This window comes from Wolffia australiana, chromosome 17, assembly GCF_029677425.1.
Source record: "Wolffia australiana isolate 7733 chromosome 17, ASM2967742v1".
Classification (NCBI taxonomy): domain Eukaryota; kingdom Viridiplantae; phylum Streptophyta; class Magnoliopsida; order Alismatales; family Araceae; genus Wolffia; species Wolffia australiana.
This window is the reverse complement of record NC_135851.1, coordinates 11,838,400-11,862,161: the sequence shown is the minus strand read 5'-3', so window position 1 is coordinate 11,862,161 and position 23,762 is coordinate 11,838,400. Positions and strand designations below refer to the sequence as shown.

The 23,762-nt window shown below is 42.0% G+C and overlaps 2 protein-coding genes across 5 annotated transcripts; both read right to left on the bottom strand.

Annotated features, from left to right (window-relative positions):
- Positions 1–499: 499 nt before the first annotated feature.
- Positions 500–1,216, bottom strand: LOC144714368 (copper transporter 1-like). The gene has a single exon (XM_078589095.1). It carries the CDS (start codon positions 1,177–1,179, stop codon positions 739–741), a length of 441 nt encoding a protein of 146 aa, XP_078445221.1. The 5' UTR covers positions 1,180–1,216; the 3' UTR covers positions 500–738.
- Positions 1,217–4,732: 3,516 nt separating this feature from the next.
- LOC144714120 (guanylyl cyclase 1) lies at positions 4,733–23,245 on the bottom strand. Of its 4 annotated transcripts, none has more exons than XM_078588804.1 (10): positions 23,068–23,245; positions 22,392–22,691; positions 22,169–22,293; positions 19,532–19,643; positions 6,591–6,665; positions 5,971–6,059; positions 5,715–5,776; positions 5,388–5,460; positions 5,173–5,248; positions 4,733–5,100 (listed from the first exon to the last, which is right to left on the bottom strand). In XM_078588804.1, exons 2-10 carry the CDS (start codon positions 22,551–22,553, stop codon positions 5,071–5,073), a joined length of 804 nt encoding a protein of 267 aa, XP_078444930.1. In that variant the 5' UTR covers positions 22,554–22,691; positions 23,068–23,245; the 3' UTR covers positions 4,733–5,070. The 4 variants fall into 4 exon arrangements, with proteins under 4 accessions (XP_078444930.1, XP_078444928.1, XP_078444929.1 ...); XM_078588802.1 differs by having other exon boundaries at positions 22,392–22,670; XM_078588803.1 differs by having other exon boundaries at positions 22,392–22,598.
- Between the last annotated feature and the right edge of the window lie 517 nt (positions 23,246–23,762).

Genomic DNA, 23,762 nt, shown 5'->3' with positions numbered 1-23,762 from the left:
TTTGGGCATCGCTACCCATAATGACTTAGTCCTTTAATGTCGTGAGCCTAAAACGCGAACATGCCCTCCCAATAAGCTCGCAGGCCTCTGGGCAGGGAATGCTGCCTAGTTAGGGGCCTAACACCTATTCTTAGAGCTCCATCCTCGTCCCTCACCATCACTCGGTTCAAGTCTGCTTCCCGAAGACGAGAGAAGCAATCCTGTCGTGCATAGCCTTTCTCCCGCTCTTGTGGAAGCCAACTGAGAATTGGAAGAATAGAGTAGGATATTACCTTTGAGAACTAAGTGCGCGAGCTTCATTAACCGCGCATGGGTGATTAAGGAATCCTTCTTCAAGAAGTTCTACTTGGGGAAAGCGTAACGACCAACCACCACAAGATCCACAACGTAAAATCGATCAATAACGACCAATAGTATCGATAAGTAATGATACGGTTGTGAATAACTTAAAGACAAAACTCTAACGAGACTTTCCTAAGCAAGATTCGCCGGACGAGACTTTAACAATAAACAGCAAAGAACGCAGATTAGTAAGACAACACCAAGAATTCAAGATCGTTCATAGTTCACAATTTCTTTACTCTGTTCTTCTTCTTCCGCACCCTCTATCTTCTAGATCTCGAAGTCCCGGTTCGTTTCTTTACGAGCTGCGATCGCCGTCCCGGTGAAACGATAGTTGTTCTTTATTCCTCACGCATAGTAGGATTGAATCGTTGAGCATCGGAAAGTTGCTCGCACTCAGCATTTCATTGGCGGAAGGTCCCCCGTCTTCTCGGATTTGCCCAGCAACGCGCCGCTGAAGAGGAGGAAGCCCAGCGCGTGCCCCCCGATGGCGACAAGGAGCACGCCCACGTTGAAGGACATGACGGCGAGCATGAGCAGGTAGGCGAGGCCGACGCGGAGGGTGTGCAGAACGGTCTGGAGGAATCCGGCGGCCAATCGCGGCCACTTATCCTTGATCAGACGGCAGTGCGAGAGCCACTCGACGAGCACGGCCATCACGAAGACGAAGATCAAGGCGAGGGCGTACATTCCCCCCCTCGTCCCGGGCCATCCCTGGAAGAGAATCTCAGAGTTCTTTCCCCAGAAGAAGGTCATGTGAGTGTACGACTTCCTCATCCCCCCCATGCTGGGCGGTGCGCCCATGTCTCCTCCGTGTGAATGCCCACCCATGTCCATCTTCTTCCCCGTTCCTCTTCTGCCTTCCGCCTCGTCCCGACGTCTTATCTTATGCCACCCGCCTGGGTCAACGATCAGTACTATCTGTACTACGCCGATTCTCTCGCGTGGCTTGCTTGCCCCCCGTGTAGTACAATGACGACTACGATGACGATGATAGCGACGCTCTCCCTCGATCTTTTCAGTCGTCAGGAAGAATGTCAACGAGGGTGTCGAATTATTCTTCGCCGCCAGCGCGGAAATGCTGGGAAGACACGGCTACGCAAGGAAAAGTGTGGAGAAGAGAAAATAGATTTGTTCTTTTGGAGATATCTCGATTATTGACTGCCTTTGCTTCGCAAGACTGTCGACAATTTCAGCGCGACGATCTGGATCTTCGCGCGATAATAGCTGTGGAGTTTTGCATCTGACGACTGTGGCTGCTGTTAGCTTCGGAAGCTTCGACGGTTCCGTTGGATTGTTTCTGGACGGATAGCCATTTGGTTCATGATCTTCGCTTGTGTTTTTGTTCATCGTCTTCTACGGTTAGTCACATTCTTGAAGAGTCTTCGGACCGTATGAATGTTTCAGGAGGTAAGTTACGGGAATTTATCGTGCATGGCTATCCGGACAGCAGCGAATCCGAAGACGGAATTTCGTTCGGTGCTTCGGCAGTCAACTGCACCAAGGTGTACGATGCGGTCATGAGGAAATAACGTAGAGTGCCAGATAACCCGTGAGGCCGTGACATGTAAGGCTTGTTACAAGAATCAGTCTGTAGTACCGTACTATCGTTAATTATCATTTCAATATTTTTACTTGCTGATTAGCTTCATTTTCCTTTGCCCCCCCCCCACCCCATCCCCTACAACACACACTCGGTGAAACAAACAAGGCTCTCTCTCCTTGTTTTTCACCTAGAGAACAAGAGAGACAAGAGGGTAGGGAGATGGAAGAAATTCACTTCTATTCAACAAGCATATTAGATACACATTTTCAAAGTAATTTTACAGATAAACGTTTCAAAGAAATCCTTAAGACATGGAATAGAAGCCTTGTCAAATTGCTGGAAGAGTTGCAACTCTCTATGATGACTTTTCAAACCCTTACTACCACTTTAACTGCCTAGGGTCAGGATCATTTCCCAACATCGCTCCCTGCTACCTGCACAACGGAACCCCATTCTCCCCTCCCCACAACTCCCCATGAATGCATTTTTTTTTGCAGAAAAATTATGAAGGAAAGAAAATCCCAAATATCAAGAATGGGGACATTTATTTCCCATTTTAGGAATTATGGAAAGATGTCATGGTTGAAAACGGCTCCAAAATACTTCAGAATGCGATCTTGTTAAAAATATGTTCCTTATGGAGATTGTAAAAATGTTGAAATGAAATTATTTCTTACCTTCATTTGATTAAGCATAGTGATCATGTTTTTCAGTTAAGTATTATCTTAGACAATGCGTTAGGTGACTATGGCATTCTCCAGGAAAAAGATTAGAGTTTTTATCTCTCTTTTAAACGTCCTTCAGGAATTACCTCCGTGCTGCAGGGGGATATACCTCACGGATAAAATGGGCCTTCCCAATCCAAAAATAAATAAAAGACCTACCAAGAAAACAAAGTCTAGGGTAGCTCCAGCATCAAGGAACTCCTAAGAAAGACCTCGGCAGACGGACTTAAAGCAGACCCAGATATGTAGGAACATTTTTCTGACAGAAAATTTAAACTTCATTTATGACAGGTAACTCTTTTATTTTCTTTAAAAATCCACATTGAAGGCTGCATGTAAGAAAATAGCTCATTAAACTGCTGAATAGGTGAGACTAACAAAACATATGAACGTTCCCTGTGAAGCGAAATCCTCTTTTACAGAATTTCCAATTTGAATACAAAAAGAATGGATCAATGTTTATGATCTACATTAAGGTATTTATCTCAGATCCTATAGACAGATTTAAAAAGAAAAACACGCAAATGATAATCAACATCAGTTCTATAGGTTATGTATCGACACAGCGCACACATAATATTTTGCTCCGGGAGACTCAACACAGGGTGTTCTAGAACGAGGGAACCAAGAAACTTGGAAGAAAAAAGAAAAAGGGGAGATAAGGAACCCATCTATAAGCCTCAGGAACAAGAATCAATAGGCTATAATGGAAATAAGGCATTCGTGTAGAAAATGGTGTTTCGTATTGAATTATGATTGTTTAACGATTCTTAAACTTCCAATTTTACTCTACCCAATTTTGAAAAAGGTTTCTTCTTTATAATGGCCGTGAATAACATATGGAAATAGTACGCTGGACTGATTCATACAAATAGGGGTATCCTCGAGAAAAGTTCCATCTATATTTCTAAATTTTCCTATGTTGCATCTCCAATCAGTTCGTATGCCTTCAAATAGCTTTACGCTCAATCCACATGCTTGTGTGTGACTTAAGGGAGATACTATTTGAGGAAGTTTCAGTATTCAAGGAGAAAAACTGAAGAGTCATGTTGGGAGCAGTATATGGTACAATCTGATTACCTATGGCTGTTTCTGATTAACATCATTGGAAGGGATGACTGACGATTAGCTAACCCATGGACAACGGCTAGATAAAATCGGTATCATACTTCTAGTCACAGCAAAACTCTACTCCCAGAAAACCTGATTTTGGTGGAACTGTATTGGAATAAGTTTAGCACTGACCCAGCATTAGAATGATTAGATTAGACTGCTGGGTCTTTTCTGGACATTCATTCTTATGAAATAAAGTTATATATGCATGAACTAATGTCTTGCATTTGTACTAAGATTTTCAAAACAAAGATAACCAATATTTTAGCATGGTAATTTAAATATAACTTCAACTATGTATATTTCATTAAATAATTTTCACCATAAATGATATCTTGATGGGTTCAATATTTACTTTTGGGCTTCCTTAAGCCAGTTCCAAATTTGATTAGTTTTTTATTGTGAATAGTTTTATGAAAGTTAACAGCATGTTTTTCACACAATTATTTCATTCCCAAGACGAAGGAATATTGTGTTTTCTTTAATAAGTGTGAAAAACATGCTGTTAGTTGAGATAGATAGCTCGCCAAGGAAGACATCTTTTCCATACCAACATCAAGGATGAAGCAGCAACATATTTTCCAACTCAAACCTGTACCAAAGACTTCTCCCCTAGAGCGAGCACCTCTGGTAAGCCTTCCAAAGAACCTGATAAAAATATCTCCTTATCTTTCTCGCTCTTGCCTTTTTTCTTTGTTGACTCTGTTACATTATAAGTACTTAAGACCTCAACGTTGCACTCCTAAAGGGAGACAAATGAATTAGAATTGGTTGCTCTCTTCTCTTTTTGCATCTCCTTCCCCTCCTGTCTTGTCATTTCTTCTTTCCTCTGATTCTTTTTTAATTTCCTCCTCTATCTGAGTTATGATTTTCTTACAATAATTCTTGCATTGGAGTTCTGCCTAATGATTATGAACAAAATTGCAGTTCTACGAAGGATTTCCCTGCGTCACTCGCCGTTCTAGAGAGGATTCAGTCATAATGATCAGATTGGAGTATCCATCAATTAAACAAATGAAAGAGATTTTTTTTTTTTTGAACTATACAAATGAAAGAGATACAATTGGTAGAGTGAAACTAGGGGAAGAATTCAGCACACAAATGAAATGGCTGATGGGCTCCCCTCACTTTGCACTTTAAACATCATGACTCCCAACTTTTTTAATAGGACCACATTAACTGGGACGCTAGCATGATGGGAGTGGGTGAAGAGGGGCTTAATCTGGCTCTGCTGGTTACCAAGACGTCTTCAAATGATGATATTATTATGCTCTGCCTTAGGATTTGATAAGTGTACACGGGTTTCCCAGAAACTCCTGTTTTTGCCTATCTGGGTATGTTGACTTACTGGCCTTCTTCTCCAGTCAAAGATATCTGGGTTTTGAATAAAGTTACCAAAGGGAGCCTTGAAGGTAACAGAGAAAGTTCAATGAGTGAGAATCTTACCAAAAGAATGTCCTCATCTGTGCCAAATGACTTTCGGGCATCGTCCAAGCATAACAACGAGATTCTCTTGTGTTTTCTGTAGAATTGTCACGTAATATGCACAGTTGGTGATGCTAATGAGCTGTAAACCTGACCAGTAGGCCATGCGAGAAAGAATGGAGGGCAGGCAAGCTCAAATATTTCACAAAGCTAGAGAGGAAAATTGGAAAAGATACCTGCAGCTAGCTGAGTCTCTGATGTCAAATTCATCATTTTCTTTGTCGTATCCACAAATCACAATAAAATGGCCTATAATAGACAAGAAACACATAAAAGCTGAGCAACCAAACAACGAAAAAAGTCATGCATGAAACATTGATCATAATGTGATAGTCGCCCGCCATAGAAGATAAAAACTGATGCAACTCAGCATCAGCAGAGGCACGGACAGAGATGGGGCAGAAGAATTTGAACGGTTTTTTTTATTTTTAATGGAGAAATCAAAACCATGTGTGAAGAAGAGAATCATCATCTTTAAGTTCTGAAACTATGTTTTCCCTCACCAATGTAGTTTGGGAGCCTGTCGTTGACTCCAGACAGACAGGTATCTTTTGAATGAGCGTAGCTGTATCAGAAGTTTCATTGTAATTAGATCAATGATATGATTATCAAAATTTTCATGAAAGCCATTTTGGGTCAGATCCCCCAATGGCAAAATTAGCATGAAAGAATATCAAGTAGACGCCAAATATTTCTAGAACACAGCTACCAATACTGAAAACATGTTAAAGATGAGTAAAACTGACTAGCTTTACAGACCTTAACTTGTACTTGTCTACCAATGCAATAGCGATATATTGACCTGATAAAATTAGGAGAGAGATCTCATTGCCACTAAGTGATCTGTGCTGTACAGCAGAGAGAATAGTTAGGAATAAAAATATATCAATTCCCCAGAATGCATTTCAAATAATTTGCTGTCCATTAATAAATTTCATACTAACTTGGTCTCATGTCAATCAAATGACAAAGCCAACTTAATAGGTGTGATTAAAATTTGAACATTTGCTCTCTGACTGTGCAGCAGACTTTATAGATAGAACTTTACGCACAAATATAAAAAGAACATTCTTGCAGACCATTAATATTTTTTGCTGTTGTACAACAATTAATTGCTAGTTCAGACACAAGTACGACTGGATAATGATAACAAAATATGTCCAAGTTATTGACGTGACTTAAATTTAATCTTGAAATTATGATGTCAAAAGATGGTCAAAACACTGCAATTTGACATACAAATCATAAAAATCCCAGCGATACGGACATGGATATTGTGTTGAGATGCCAGTTATCTATCAGGCACTCCAGGGTAGTTATGAAACCTTACGTTTCCAAGAGAAGTGTAATATATGTATCATTCAGAAGTATGTGCACACCTCAATATGGATTCCAGCTTCCAATGCCTTCTTGAAAAGTGTATCGACCCTTCCTTGATCTTGAAGTAATTGCTCCTGAAATTATGCACATAAGTTAGTGCATCCTTCAAAATACAGAAGTAACATTAAAACAAACGTAACTTTTCATGAAAGTGCAAATGCTATCAAGCGCTATATTCACACCAGTTGTCACCAAGTAATAATTGTCAGCCGAAATATTAGCTGTTCTGTTTCCTTCTTTTTATTCATTTCTATTTCTGGACTCTTCTTGTATTGGGCCGTCTATTCTTAGCCCACTTGAATGTAGAACTTGGCAACTATATAAGCCAAGGAACTCCAGTAAAAAAGATGATGATGTCAGTTTCTTGAATGCTGTTTTCCCGCTTCCCTTCCTACAGCATTGTGGAGAAGTTGTGGAGTCCAGAGAAGAACAAAGGTACTTGGTATGAAGTTTAACATGGTATCAGAGCAATCGTCGTTGTCTCCTTCCAGATCGATCGTTGTCGTCCGCAGTGCACAAGGATCATCGTAAAGCATTTCTTTGTGTTGTTCTGAGATCATTGTCATCCAGATCTGATCGTCCTCGTCCAGATCGAAAGTTCCGTCATTGTGTTCCTTCAGATTGTGTGATCTCCGGATCTCCAGATTTTCTGCGCCACGTGAGATCCTCGATTGGATCATTGGTCCCACCTCTCCAGGAGTTTCGAGGAGAGACTCTCTCACCTTGGTCTCAATTATGCGGACTTGCTCCAATGCCACGACATCAAGTTGGGATCGAGTTTGGATCTCTCGCATTGAGTTCAGATTGTGAATAAGACAGTCCCGGCAATCCAGAAGCTGAAGGAAGCAGACAAGGTGTGATTTGTTGGGATAACCGGCCTCCCATTGGGAATCTTCAACTACGTCCTTGATCAGGTGCCGTCGGGATCCATAGACGTAATCCTATCCTACTCTCCACATCAACTGCGAGCTTCCGTGGATATCCGAAGATTACTTGATCTGTGAATTGTGAAATTCATTTTTCTTGACAGTTATTTTGGCAGAAGGGACCTGATCTTACCGTCCGTGCCAATCTCCAGAATATTTTTGTCCCAGAATTCTATTTTCTGCCGGCATTGATCCAGGTCAGAGTGCTTCATGTGTTGTCCTCTTAAAAATAAATTTGTAAGAACATTAGATCCGATGACTATGTGGTGTTGGATCCAAGAAGTTGCAAGAGCTTGAGTAGTTGGTGATTTTGTTGACGAAATGGAGAATAATGACCTTCCGATTGGGTCATCATCTGGTCAAAGAAGTGAAGCCATCCAATCCACATTATACAATGTGGAAAGCTGAAGATGCTATAGTCAAGACCTGGTTATTGAGTAGTCTGAGAGGAGATTTAATTCCAAAATATCTTCTGATTGATACTGGAAAACACATCTGGGACAAAATTCATAAGAGCTGCTTGAAGACAAACAATGATTGGCGGATTTATGAATTAGTTAACAAAGCCACACTTCTTCAGCAAGGTGATAAAACAGTCCAAGCTTATATATGTGAACTTCAGAGTCTATGGGATGAGATAGATCATTACAGACTGATACCTAGAAGAGTATCAATGTTCAATTTCCATCGATTTTTCCCAAAATGATGTTCGTACAATTCATATGAATTTTTGATACAGTAGAAGGATAAGGATCGGCTCAGATCTGGATGGCCCCCTCTCCGTGGAGATGCTCCTTGTGCTCTCGCAGGATCCTTCTGGCGACGCTTCTGCCTATCTCAATCTTCAACTCGATCCTCCAGCTCCGCGGGCGGCTCGATTACTCGAACTCCTCCCTCCAATCAGCAGTCGAAGGCTCCTCCTGCTGCTTCGGCCAACTTGGCAGTAACTGCCGCCTTGATCTCCAAGAAATGAACGATAACCTTCCATACCTGGCTAGTCACCATATTTATAGGGGAAGTCCATCCCTTCCTGCTGCGTCGGCCAACTTGGCAGCAACTGCCGTCTTGATCTCCAAGAAATGAACAATAACCTTCCATACTTGGCTAGTCACCTTATTATAGGGGAAGTCCATCTCTTCCCGCTTTATTTGGTCCAACCCACGGTCAACGACTCTAACCAGAAAGGTGAAGACTCGCCCTATGTCTGTTCTTTCTTTTGTATTTCTTGGCATAGAATCTATCACAGACCAACTGCTGAGACAGATTGTCTCTGTCGACTATATACTATAAAGGGCCGGATTTATAAGTTTCCTATGGGTCTTAATCCTGAGTATGATGCATTGAGACGTCAAATCCTCAACAGGGGGATAGCACCAAACTTAGAGCAAGCTATACAACTTGTACTTGATGAGGAAAGTCGTATACAACACCCGTCAAATGGACCAGATGGTGAGATGGGCATTGGATTTTTAATGACAAAGCACTCAAAGCCTCACTCAGGCAAAAATCACAGAAATCAAAGAGGAAAACCTACATGGCAGGCTAGAGAACCAAATGTCTGCTCATACTGCAAACGAAAGGGTCACAGAAAAGAAAACTGTTGGGACCTACATGGTCGACCACCGAGACAATCCCAGGCTAATGTTGTAAATATCCAAGAGCCTAAAAGTGGAGATAATGCAGTCGATCCCACACTCAATGATTTCCACTCTATCAAGGAGGAATTAGAAAAAATGAAGAATATGATTTAACCAATAAACACATCCATGGTCTGCAAAGGAGAGCATCACACTGATAAACATTTCAACTTCCTTGGCATTCATAATACATATAGTTCTTCCAACTGTGTTATTGATTCTGGTGCGACAGATCACATGACATCATATCATTCAAATTTTATTGAATATTCTGTCTGTTCCAGTAGTCGGCGAGTACTGACTGCAGGGGGAGAAATGCTTCCAGTATCTGGTATTGGAACCGTTAGATTAAAGAATCTGGGATTGTTAAAAAATGTTCTGCATGTTCCTAAACTTAAAGTACAATTAATTTCTCCTCAGAACTTGGTTAAAGACACATTGCTTTGACCAAACCCTAGGTCGAGGAAGAGAGAAAAGAGAGGAGAATGAAAAACGAGATTCACTTTCACTTAGGGTTTTTTCCTGTGTACCCTTTATAACATGGGTCCACGGGAAGACAACATACATTGGGCTTATGGGCCCACAGTGGGGCCCATTACATAGATAGACAATACAAGAGAATTTAAACAAAAGGTCCTCCCGTTGACACCCCCCCTCAAGCTGGTAGATAGATACTTCTAACACCCAGCTTGGATAGGAGCTTTTGAAAAATTCTTCCTGGGACACTTTTTGTGAGGAGGTCCGCCACTTGATCGGCTGTTGGCACATACTCCAGCTTGATTAGCTTCTGGTCAATCTTCTCTCTGATAAAGTGACGATTAATCTCGACATGCTTCGTTCTATCATGTTGAACTGGATTGTGAGCAATATTAATCGCTGATTGACTGTCACAGTAGAGTAGAATTGGAGGATCTGCTGGGCGTTTTCGTACCCGAAGGTCCTCAAGGATAATCTGGAGCCATATACCTTCACAGATACCTTTAGCAAGGGCCCTGAATTCGGCTTCTGCACTGGATAGTGCAATCACATGTTGTTTCTTACTCTTCCATGTGACTAGATTTCCTCCAAGGAATGTACAATACGCTGTTGTTGACCGACGATCAGAAAGTGATCTGCCATAGTCTGAGTCTGTATAAATAGACAAATTAAGGTCACTACCCCTTGTGTACAATAAGCCATGGCCTGCTGTGCCTTTCAAATATGACAGCACCCTGTAAGCAGCTTGCATGTGAGGCTCACGAGGACTATGCATAAACTGACTGAGGAGACCGACTGCAAAAGCAACATCTGGCCTGGTATGGTTGAGATATATAAGTCTTCCAATCAAGCGCTGATATCTCTCTTTACTGACTGGGGCAGACTCTTCACACAAACCCAATTTAATATTAGGTTCAAGAGGTGTTGCAGCCGGCTTACAATTGCTCATTCCTGTTTCATGTAGAAGATCCATAATATACTTGCGTTGTGAGATAAATATTCCCTCCTTCGAGTAAGTGATAAGATTCCCCTCAAGACTTACCAGTCGAAGAAGAGGAGAGCTGAAGTGTCCCCACGTGCGGAAGGATCCACGCGTGAGAACGTTTGAAAAATACAAGGCGGGAGCCGTTCAAGACTCTATAAATAAGGCGGATGCGGGAAAGAAGGGGCACGGGAAGTATTCAGTTACAGCTAGCTCTTCTTGGAGATCCTCCGGGAGCAGAAGCGGCGCCCGATCCTGACGACCGCGGATTGGTCTTTTCTACCTCGAGCTATCCTGTACCGAACTCTCAATCTTCAACGACATCTCTATCGATTGGATTCTAGTGCATTATTGCTCTTCCTCCGGGATCTTGATCTGTTTCTTTCGAGATTCTATCAAATCATTGAGAGGGAATCCTACGTCGACTACGGTGTTCTAACAGTAAGCCACTTCAATGCCCAGGAAATACCTTAGCTGCCCTAAAGCCTTAATTTCAAACACCTCAGCCAAAGGTATACCCAGTGACTTAATTTCTTCAACATCATCACCTGTAATAATGATATCGTCCACATACACCAATAAAATTGCTACCTGCCCAGAAGATGATTGCTTCACAAATAGAGTGTGGTCACCGTGACTTTGCAAATAGCCCATGTGCTTCATGCTTTGTGAAAATTTGCCAAACCACGCCCGTGGAGACTGCTTAAGACCATACAATGTTTTCTTCAACCTGCAGACTTTGTCACAAGATACATTAGAATAGTATCCAGGAGGTAGCTGCATGTAAATTTCCTCCTCCAACTCAACATGTAGAAATGCATTTTTAACATCATACTGATGTAATTTCCATCCCAGACTTGCCGACACTGCAATCAGTATACGTACCGTGGTCAACTTGGCCACCGGTGCAAATGTTTCTTCATAATCAATTCCATAGCATTGTGTATACCCCTTGGCCACTAACCTTGCTTTATATCTTTCAACAGATCCATCAGCTTTAAACTTCACAGTGTACACCCATCGGCATCCAACTGGTTTTTTACCTTTTGGTAGATCAACAATGTCCCACGTACAATTCTTTGTAAGAGCTTCCATTTCAATGTTCATTGCTTCCACCCATCTGTCATCTGCTAGGGCTTCTCTAACATTCTTTGGAATAGTGATAGAGACAATCTTAGTTAGGAAAGTTTGATACTCAGTAGAGGTATGGTCATATGTCACAAAGTTGGACATGGGATATTTCACCCCCTGAGTACATGACCGCTTCCCTTTCCTGAGTGCAATACGCCACCCAAACTCATCATCTTGGATTGGTGAAATCAATTCTTCGGTTATACGGTGCTCATCATCATGAGTTGCTTCTTCGTTCTGTGAGATTACTCCTTGTTCACCTTGGTAAGCTTCTTCATCTTCACTTGGCCTTGTCTCTTCCCCAGATGCTCTATTGTCATCACCAGCGTCATTCAAATTCGTATCATTTGATGGACATCTAGGCTCCAGTACTTCATAATGCTGGGACTCAGTGCTGGCGATTGTAGCAGGCACATCTGCAGGAAACACAGCTTGAATATTTTCTGGTGTTTCACCAAGAAAAAATGCATGCTTCTCATCAAATGTAACATCTGCTGATATATAAAACCTCCTTGACTTAGGATTGTAGCATTTATACCCCTTCTTTTCTTGAGAGTATCCAACAAATACACACCTAACTGCCCGTGGACTGAGCTTATCCACCGGATTGTGTACATGAACGAAGGCTGTGCAGCCAAATACTCTGGGCTTTAGTTTTGTCTTTAAATCAACATGTGGGACATGTTTAGAAAGAATCTCCACCGGACTATCATAGTTCAGTATCCTCGATGGTAGCCGATTAATTAAGTGTACTGCAGTCAGTATAGCTTCACCCCAGTAGTGTTTGGGCATATTTTGATGGAGGAGTGTGCGAGCTGTACTCACCACATGGCCAATCTTTCTCTCTGCAACTCCATTTTGCTGTGGTGTATATACACACGATGACTCATGTACAATTCCATGTTCTGAAAAGAAAGACGACAAAGTAGTGTTGAAGAAATCTGTCGCATTATCTGTCCTGAATTTCTGCACACACACCGAACTGAGTTTGAATGCGCATGCAGAAGTCTTTAACAACTTTAGTCACATCTGACTTCTGTTTAAGGAGATGCACCCAAGTCAACCTGGTACAGTCATCGACCAGGATAAGAAACCATCTTGCTCCTGTCAAAGATACAACAGGTGATGGCCCCCACACATCACAATGAATAAGAGAGAAAGCCACTCCACTTCTTTCACTGGTTCTGTTATAAGATGATCGCTTGTGCTTAGCACATTGACAAGAGTCACACACAATTGTAGATATTTCAAGGTCTTTAGCAAAGTAAGGAAACATTTTTTCCATCAATACAAAAGTTGGATGTCCCAATCAAAAGTGCAACAATTTAAATTCTTCAAGTTGTTTGCTCCGCTTCTCTACAAGTATCTGAGCATCCACCGTCATCGCTGCCTTCCACCCGTCCTTGACGTAGATGAGTCCATTTCATTCTTCAAAGGGTGAAATCCTCCGGTTCCTTGCCTCATCATAAACAAAACACCCAGTATTATCAAAAAAATAGTGTGCATCCAGTATCGTGAGCTAAACGCTGGGGTGAAATTAATTGAGCCCTTAAATCAGGCACATGAAGCACATCTCGAATAATTCCCACACTTTCAACTTTCACATTACCAACACCGATGACGGGTAACGCTGCTCCTCCTGCAGTGAATACCTTCTTTCCTCTGTCACAAGGGGAGTATGTGCAGAATTTGGCCTTGTACGGAGTCATATGGTCCGTTGCTCCAGAATCAAGGATCCAATCTCTGTAAATTAAATTTTCTGGAGAAAATGAATTACCTGGTCTGGTGAGAGTACTGGTCATGGCCGAGGAGCTGACTAGGGCCTTCAGCTTCTCCAGCTCCTCTCTGAGATGAATAACCTCCTCCGTGTTGGACTTCCCCATGCATTTTACATTCCCTTGTTCAACAGGTTCAGCTTCTTCTGGATCACTTACTCCAGCACGTGCAGAGTGAGCTTGAGCTCTGGGAGGTCGCCCATGCAAATCCCAGCACTTGTTCTTGGTGTGGCCTCGCCGCTTACAATAATGACACACAATGGAGCTTTTATGGTCTCTACTTCCTTGACTTTTACGATTTTGATATGTCTCATGTGCTTCTTGCCCAGTAACCTTATCTGCACTTCGAGATCTGCTTCTCCAGTCCTCTGGTTCTTCGCCTTGGCTATCATTCCCAAACTTGCCTCCTCCTTAAGGGTACTGCTAGCAACTTGCACACGACCTTCTTCTTCCAATATACGGTAGATAGCCTGTTCCAGATCAGGAATCCTTTCTCGATTCAGAATTTGGCTTCGTACCGACTCATACTCAGGGTTGAGACCCATCAGAAACTTGAACATTCTATCTCGAAGAGTATATTCCCATTCGTCTGGATTACGAATTGGACGATAGTGATCCAACTCCAACCAAATGGTCTGCAGCTCATTAACATAGTCAGTTACACTTCTATCTCCCTGCCGCAGATTCCAAGCTCTAATCACAAGTTCATACGTCCTCCAAAGATTACTCTTCTTAAGAGCATTCTTCTCAACATACTCCCAAATTTGCTTGGCGGTCTTCAAGAATGCCATCCTGGGGAGTTGATCTTTGGTCATACTGCTGAGCAGGAACACATGGACGATAGCATCATCTCGCTTCCAGGACTTATACGAAGGATTTGATGGATCCATTTCTGCACTTAGATGATCATTCAACTCTCGCCCAATCAGGGTGAGCTCCACCAACTGGCCCTACTGTGCAAAATTCCTCCCATTATATCTCAGCGACTCTGCCACAGGAGGAATTACAGAGGGCAAAAGACTGTGAGAATCCCTCAAATCGCCATGAGCTCCACTTGCTGCTGTAGACACCGCTTCACTAGTCATCTTCAACTGACCAATAGGTCACCACCGCACTTCACAAGCAAGCCAAGGAGGACTCCACAGCAATGCAGTCCACAACTGCCTAGCCAACACTTCACAGCAATGCACAGCACTTCTGAACGAGAAGATTCCCGTTCACACTCACTGGAACCACACCACACCACGCCTGATGTTCACTGCTCCAAAAGAATGCTCACACCACACCAGAGGAACGCTCCACGCCTACTGTGCACTTCGGCATGTGAAGAGGCCACACCAAGACGCTTCTCTCACACCGAGCGGCCACAGAAGCACCACGACCCCAGGTCCTCGTTCTCCTCGATCCCACGACCTCACGACCCGAGCTCGAGCCCAGACGCTGCCTGCTCGATCTCACGACCTTAGCTCTGATACCATGTGGAACTTCCTTTGACCAAACCCTAGGTCGAGGAAGAGAGAAAAGAGAGGAGAATGAAAAACGAGATTCACTTTCACTTAGGGTTTTTTCCTGTGTACCCTTTATAACATGGGTCCACGGGAAGACAACATACATTGGGCTTATGGGCCCACGGTGGGGCCCATTACATAGATAGACAATACAAGAGAATTTAAACAAAAGGTCCTCCCGTTGACAGTTCTGCATGTTCCTAAACTTAAAGTACAATTGATTTCTCCTCAGAACTTGGTTAAAGACACATTGCTTACTCTAATGCTGGATTCTTCTGGTTGTTTTTTATTTGATAAAAAGCTGAGCCGAACGGTTGGACCAATTGAGGAGAAACACGGCCTACTGACTGTACATGATGGAACAGCTGCTGTGCTGATGGCAAATGGAAGAAGTCTGTCGGAGGAAAATAATCTCCCAAAAATAGAGAAAATTAAATTGTTTCATTCGCGTTTGGGTCATCCATCATTTGAACTCTTGGGACGAATGTTCCCTATTTTTTCTCATAATGTAGATCTTTCCAAACTTAAATATGATTCACGCCAGTGTGCTAAACTTAAACATGAGGTCATCGTTTAAGGGAAATGGTGAGCGAAGTGCTAATCCATTTGCTATTATACATACTGATGTGTGGGAACCGTGTTCTATATCATCATTAAATGGTGCTTGATGGTTCATTACAATTGATGATGACTTTACCCAATTGACATGGACATATCTTCGTAAGAGTAAGCTAGAAATAACGGACATTATCAAACATTTTTTCATCATGGTATAGACTCAGTTTGGTGTGCAAGTGAAGAGGATTAGATCAGATAATGCGCGAGATTACTTTAATGCAACACTGAGATCCTATTTTCAAACGCATGGTATTGTTCAGGAGTCCTCATGTGTGTATACGCCGTAACAGAATGGTATAGCTGAAAGGAAAATTGGTCATGTTGTAGAGACAACCAGAGTTTTACTTATTCATCAGGGAGTATCTAAATATCTCTGAAGAGAGGCCCTATTGACTGCTGTTCATTTGGTCAACCGTTTACCATCCAAAGTACTTGGATACAAGAGTCCTATCGATCTTATGACCAAATTTTTTCCCCTTGTAAGATTGAAAACTGGATTGGAACCTAGACTATTTGGCTGCACAGTTTTTGCCCATATATATCATCCGATTGACTAACTCAGTCCAAAGGCTCTTAAATGCGTATTTGTTGGATATACATCAACTCAAAAAGGGTATAAATGGTATCACTCTGATAAGTTCCACTTTCGCAAATACCAAAGGAGGAGGAAATCAAGATCTGGTCAACAGACCGTTGACCGAGACCAGTAAACAAGGAGGGGAAGAGACTCCCCTCAGCCTATAAATAGAGACCCACTCCAAGAGGGTCAGGCATGTTTTTCATTTCTTGAAGGAACTGAACTACCAGTTCGGGAAGGGCCAGGAGGAGGTGTAGATCTCGCCACCGACTGGAGGGAGTATCAGAGGTTGATTGGTAAACTCATATATCTTAATCATTCTCGACCAGATATTGCATTTACAGTGGGACTTCTCACTCAGCTCATACATAGTCCTCGGGAACCTCATTTGCAGGCGGCATTTAAAGTACTAGCATACCTGAAGGGAACAGCTGGACATGGGCTGGTATTAATATTGAAAGCATACACTGATGCAGACTATGGTGGATCTGAGTTGGATCGTAGATCAACAGAGGGATAATGTATGTTTCTTGGTGGTAGTCTGCTTACTTGGCAAAGCACCAAGCAAAAGGTAGTGTCAAGGTCAAGTGCATAAGCAGAATTCAGAGCAGTTGCAAAGGGAATTTGTGAAATTCTTTGGATCCGAAATATTCTCATTGATCTAAATATAACTCGAGATTGTTCTACAGTACTTTATTGTCACAGCAGATCTGCTATTGATATAGCTCATAACCCAGTTCAACACGATAGAACTAATCATATTGAAATTGATAGACATTTTATCCGAGAGAAGATTGATTGTAAGGTGATTGCTATGAAGTATATACCTTCAGATCAACAGGTTGCAGATATACTCACCAAAGGCATTCCAGGCAGTTTATTTCATCGGCTTTATACCAAGCCGGGAATGAAGAATATCTACCTACCAGCATGAGGGGGAGTGTCAGCCGAAATATTAGCTGTTCTGTTTCCTTCTTTTTATTCATTTCTATTTCTGGACTCTTCTTGTATTGGGCCGTCTATTCTTAGCCCACTTGAATGTACAACTTGGCAAGTATATAAGCCAAGGAACTCCAGTAAAAAAGATGATGATGTCAGCTTCTTGAATGCTGTTTTCCCGTTCCCAGTCCTACAGCGTTGTGGAGTCCAGAGAAGAAGAAAGGTACTTGGTATGAAGTTTAACAATAATGATACCTATTCTACCTCAACGGACCCCTCAATCACAACTTTGATTTTTAAAAAAAAGAATTGTGTTTTTCTACCTCATACTCTTTTGTCTTTCCTAGAGGTAATTTTATATCACCGCCTTCTGATATCTCCTATACTATGCAAAGAGACCGGTAGGCCTCCAATTCCCAAGTCTCATCACATCTTTGTTCTGCCTCCCTTTGCAACAGGATTGGATTTTTGCAGATTCATTTGAGTACGATTTCTCATGCACCAAGTCTTTACACAGTTCCGGCAGAGTTTTAGAAGACAACGAGGGAGGGAAGAAAAGGGAAAGAGGAGGGCAGGACCGTTGTTATCCAGGTGACTTTGACACGGTTCCCATTAGAATATATGAGAGGAGGAAAAGAAGGGGGAGCCAAAAAAAGAATGTTGACCGGTCAACAGTCACCAGGGGACCTCGTGGCCCATGTGATGCTGACGTGTCCACTAACTCCCAGTCTTGACTGGGGGTGGTAAGGGAATAAAGGATGGTTATAAATAATAGGTGAGACCTCCATGAAAGGCACCAGTGGTCAGTTAGACTTCTTGGAGGGTGTGGGGAGATCTTGGAGAGACCAGCAGTATGTGGCAAGGGTCTTCTGAGGGCGTTCATACCAACTACGGGAGGTAGCTACTGGAGGATCGGCGTCAACGGGGAATTCTGAAGAAGGATCTGACTGTGGAATTGCAACATTACATCTGTAAGTTGCCTTTCTTGATCTTTTCTTACCAATTTGATACAGATCGTATCAGACTTCTTGCCTAAAACTCAGCCCGAGTGAGAAGGGGAGAACCGGGTATGGGAGGAGAAGAGGTCGAAGTGAAAAGGGATGGTCATACGTGGCTCTCATCTTTTATACCCTCGCCTCTGCAGGGCCCTTAAGAGCTCATCTATCAAGGTGGATCCGGTTAGACCCCACTTTGAACAGTCCAGAATGTCTCCTTGCACTGTGATGGCCTCATCTATGAATAGGAACCATGAACATATTTCATATATAGTGATAGGATCAGGACATTCAACAATTGTTTTGATTTTGTGGAAGAGTATTATCCTATTTCTCCTTGCTTTTTTCCCTTGTCCTGGGCTACAGATAGATCGACTAGTTAATCAGAAAATTAACATGTGTGCAACACCATACCACAGTTCCAAGATCAAAAATGACAAAATCAAGAAATTTGAGTAAAAGTTGCTTATCAGAGTCATGATTCAACCTTATAACAGCCCATTCTACAGTTCATAAAACAGGTAGAAAAGAAGGATATTGCACAACACAAATAGTGACAATAGAAAGAGAAAACCACCTGCATAGATGCTTAATTCCAGTTCTTCATGAGTTTCTGGATCAGGAAAAGGGATCCATGCATTATTTAAACCTTAAGGTTGAGTTCCTATGACTTTTACATGTATCTAAGACCATTTTCAGAGAGATGCCGTAAAAAAAAAGATAAATGACATGAGAAATTATGGATCGTGAGGGTGTGCTACAAACAATTCAATCGTTCAGGTGAAAATTATATTTACAGTTTTTTAGGCAATTCATCTTTGTTAGTTTGTATACCATACTATTTTGAGTCAAAGTTTGAATGATTATATGCATGCCCTCGTTAGTCAGAAAAAACCAGATTAATAATGATTATACGAAAGCAAAAGGTCTATTCAAGAAAGAAGCACTTTCCTGGGATGAAGACTCAGATGATAAATTTAACTGCTAAACTTTCTTCATGTCCTGGAATGAAAATTTCTCGGTACACATTGAAGTTCAACTATAATATAGAAAAATGAGAAATATAACACAATTGGATGTTGGAAGCATTTTCTGTTTAACAGAAATGACTGTCATCCACTAAACTAAGATTGTCAGCCCATACATTTGAAAGTTAATGGTAACGATGTGCACAGCATTCTTCTGAAGAGCACTATGCTACATGGTGTGACAGTATATTAAGGAGGTTGAAATTGTAAACGTTTAATAGTTTGCATTTAATTATGAGACTAAAATGAATTATCAGCATCAGAACCTTTATTAAAGAACGTTTATCAAAATATTTACTCAAAAAATGAATGATTGCTCGGTTGATTGGAGTATCCAATTTACCCACCTTGTAAAATACCTCTGAGGAAAAATCAGGATTTGCTCCTAGCGTTATAGTGAAGAAAGAAAAGTCAATAGAGAACTTTTTTAATAAATATGCCAAGTCGACAGTCCAGATGCTGTAAAAACATTGAAAAGTAACATGTTCAGTTTCGTGCATTATTGACTTGCAGCAGAACAAAGGAAAAGGAGTCAGAAAATAAAAAGATTCTAAAGCAGCAACCAAGACATCTATGATCTGATAAGGCCCAAGTAGACAAGGTCATTCTGTTCTTCTTGTGCGAATTGTTCGTTCTGTTCGGATTCCGAACAGAACAAAAACAAATTCGAACAGAACATCTCACAGACCCGTGTGTGGTTCTTTTGTTCGCTTCGAGCGAATTTTGTTCTACTTTTGTGCGAATGTGCGAATTTGTGCAAACAGAACGACCATGTCTAGGCCCAAGGTATCGACATACGATTTTTAATTAGCTCTGTAGTTAACTCTACTGATAAGATGAGTAGTTTGATCCGTTCAAAGTTTAATTTACTCAACCGCTATAAGTAAAAGTTTGACTAGGGGGGGACAACAGAGTGAAATCAACACTGGAATCGAGGTTTGAATGCGCCCTTGATTGAGCTTGAAGGCATAAGAGTATTTGCGGACTAGTAAATCCCAACAGGGAGATTCCATTGTATCTCATTCCCCTGTAGTTTTTTATGATGTTTCTCAGGTATTGTTCTTTGCTTGAATACACCATGTTAATATTTCAAAGAATAGGCGTGCTACAAAATGACTTTACCTCAAATATGACGTGTCTCCAGAAAACATCATCATCTCCATCCTTCTTTCCCAATGGAAAAGGTCCACTGTCTACGATGTTGCACCCTTGTCATACTTTGTTAGAATTTGATACTGGAGAAGTGATAGAGACAAGGTGACGGGAGGAACCCACCGTGGCAAGATAACACAGTGGCAAGGCTCCATTTTTACTTCACTCTATCTGCCTTGAATAGGAAGATTGAAACCTAAATTTTACACATAACACCCCACTAAAGTAGAGAACCTTACCCCAGCCGTCTGACACTTTCACCAATTCTTTTGACCATTGATTGGTCCCTCTTCTATCATTGTCATCTCTTTTCTTCCTTTTGGATTCTTCCATTATGTTAGGTATGCACAAGTGCTTTTCAATTCTTCTCAGCATTTCGTCCATCCTCAAGAGTGTCAATACCGATGTTTCCTCTAGTTCCTGTACTGTGCATAAATTTTCATCCAACTCCATTCCTTGAAATTCCCTTTCTAGTCTTCCATAGAATTCTTGAATTTCTTGTTTAATGATCTATGTTTTCGGGGCCATAATTCTTTCTTGCTTACTCTCCTCAGAACACATCTGTTCTGTTACCTTTTGATAGCACTCTAAGAACTCTAAGAAATCAAGAATTCTCAAACACAAACGATGCTGATTTACCCTAAATAATTACTCTGAAAGGATGCAACAAGAGGAAAAAGTCACTGATCACCAACACATCTTTCTCAGCTGTCACATAGAGATCCATTTTCAGCCTCCTAAAAAGTTCACCCCAAGATCTGAGTTCTTTTTTCTTACTGCTATTTCCACCTCAATTCCTCCCCCCTCCTCCCACTTTCTCCCCTGCCCTTTAAAGGCCTCCCTTCTTGTGTTCCCTTTGGCTTTTGGGCCTAGTGTCTCTCATGTCCTCGGCCCTCCAGTCCTCCCTTATAAGCGCCTAAAGTAGTGTGACTGGTTTGGGCCTGGGCAGTTCTTCTGTCAGGCCTCCTGGTGTATGTGTTTGAGACGATTCCATTTCCCCCATTAAAGGGTATTTAGATCATTCTGCCCTTCAGGGGCATTTTGGCTTTTTGCATCATATGTGTTTTGCTTTAAATAGGGCTGCACTCCCTTTAGGGGAGCAGCCAAGACGAAGTTGAAGAGATGTTGTCGTCTCCCTACCTTCCCTCTACTCTCGGTCTGGTCCCCTCCCTGTCACTGTAATCCCTGTCCTTCGTGATCGTTACTCTACCTTGCTGCATCTCCAGGCCGTTCATCCCTGCCAATCCCTACTCACCTCTGTAGGGTTTCTCCTCGTCCCCATTCCCTGATACAAACCTAGATTTAGGTTCTCTCGTTCCCTGATATAAAAATGCATGACGCTGGGACCAAAGTTATTGTAAATCAAGAATATCACAGTAAAAAAGAATCCAATAAGAAGGCACCTCAGTATCTGCAATAAACACTACGGAAATAGAGGTCTTTTTTATGAAGAAACACTACTCCATTGCAGAAAACATTCTACAGAATTCATTTCGCAGCAATGAAAGATCGATCATTAAAATATCCTCACAAATGGCCCAGAGTAAGGGGAATGAATGCATTCGAAAATTAGTATAGGATGTTATGTACAACAATAACCTCTAAAGTCAAATAAATAAAATTCATAAAGAAACAATAAAAATGGACTCCCAATAATTCGCCAATGTTACACTCCAGGATCACGGATACTGAAGACCGCAGGAAAGAAATCAGCTAAGTATCTACTACAGTTCACGGAAAAAGATATCTACTGAAATGCGCCGATTGTCCAAATGTACGTATGGCGGTGGCGTTGAAATAGGATCACTAGAGAAGAAGGAAATTGAACTCACCTTCTCGTACCGCAAAATTCTTCAAGATCGAAAATGCTGCAGTCGTTTATGCCGAAAGTTCTGAGTACCATCAGCACACAAGCAAGACCACAATCCCAATGACAGAGTTGTCTGACGTGCGGGACCTGCAATTCACCCCGAGGGCAAATCGAAGTTTCAATTGAACTAAAACGTCAGTGAATCAGGAAACCGAACCCAAATCGGACGATGGAAGTATACTAACATCGACAAAGTGGGAGTCTGGGAACCGTTCGATTAACAACGAGTCCGAATACATGTCGGCCAAGATCAAATTGCCCCGTCGGTGGTTGCCACCATCGAACCATTCCGTCGAGTAGTCCTCCATCCGCAGAAATTTGGAGACGAAAATAAAAATAGGCCACATGGATTTCAGGGCTTGATTTCCCTTAAATTCAGCAGCTTCGAATGACTGCGACGAGATTTTTCCAGGGCGATCTCATTATAAAGAGAATTCGATCGGGGGGGAAAGAGATTAAACGCGCTGCGTGAAGTGAGAGATTTTCTGTTCAGACGGGGGGGGAAGGTAGCGATCAACGAAATAAGAAAATGAAAAGGGCAGAGAAATCAAGCCCTTAAATTTATTGAACAAAATGGCAGAGAATAATTGCTCGGACGTTAATTCCGGTGCTTATGCAGAGCAGCTGCTGGATGAAACATAGAAACGGCGACTCGTCGAAATGCTCGGATCACATATCACATACGAATAAGGGCTCTCAATCGAATCTCAATTACCAAACTGGGAAAAGCGGAAATCACAGGACGTCATTCAGATCTTAAAACGGGGAAACACAAAAATTACATAGCCTAAACTTTCATCCATGATCTGCGCGTGGCAAAAGCCTCCCAAGGTACAATTATCCAACTTTATCAGAGCTTACCGATGTTTGAAGCGACCTTCCTCTGTCAGCCTGACGGATTCACAGAGAATATCTCATTCCAGAAGATGCGCGCAGATTCCCTTCGTTTTCCATTGGCCAGCTCCGAGGAAGGGTCGAAGAAGGCGTTCTGGGTTGGGCTCGCAGCCTGCCAAGCGCCTTCGGCGATCCGCAGTCAAACACCGTACCCGTTGACACTTATAACTCTTCATTCCAAAATCATATATTTCTAAATATTATTATTACACAAGTTTCGGATTATCCGATACCGCGATGCGTTCCGAGATCAGCATCCGATATCGGTACCGAGACGGCACTTTATAAAATTTAATTAAAATTTATTTTTTATATCCCCTTTAAGACTGACGCGCGAACGCCGTGGGCCAGGGTGTCAGCGGATTAATGTCCACACGTGGCGCACGTGATTCGCACGCTTGCCACCTCACGTGATTCGCACGCGCTCTCCCGTCCGGCCGTCCCCAATTCAAACTAGCCGTTACTCAGACGGTACGGGGGTAAATCCGTTAAATCGCGCAAAAAAATATTCCACTACTCAGAGCGAGTTAAAAAACCTGTCGTCGTTCGTTTTAATCACTGGTTTAAGCATAAAAGCCAAATATGTCAGAGTAGAAAATATTAATTGCGTGGACTATTATGACCCCGAGATTCGAAATTTGAAAAGTGGTGGGGAGAAGCGC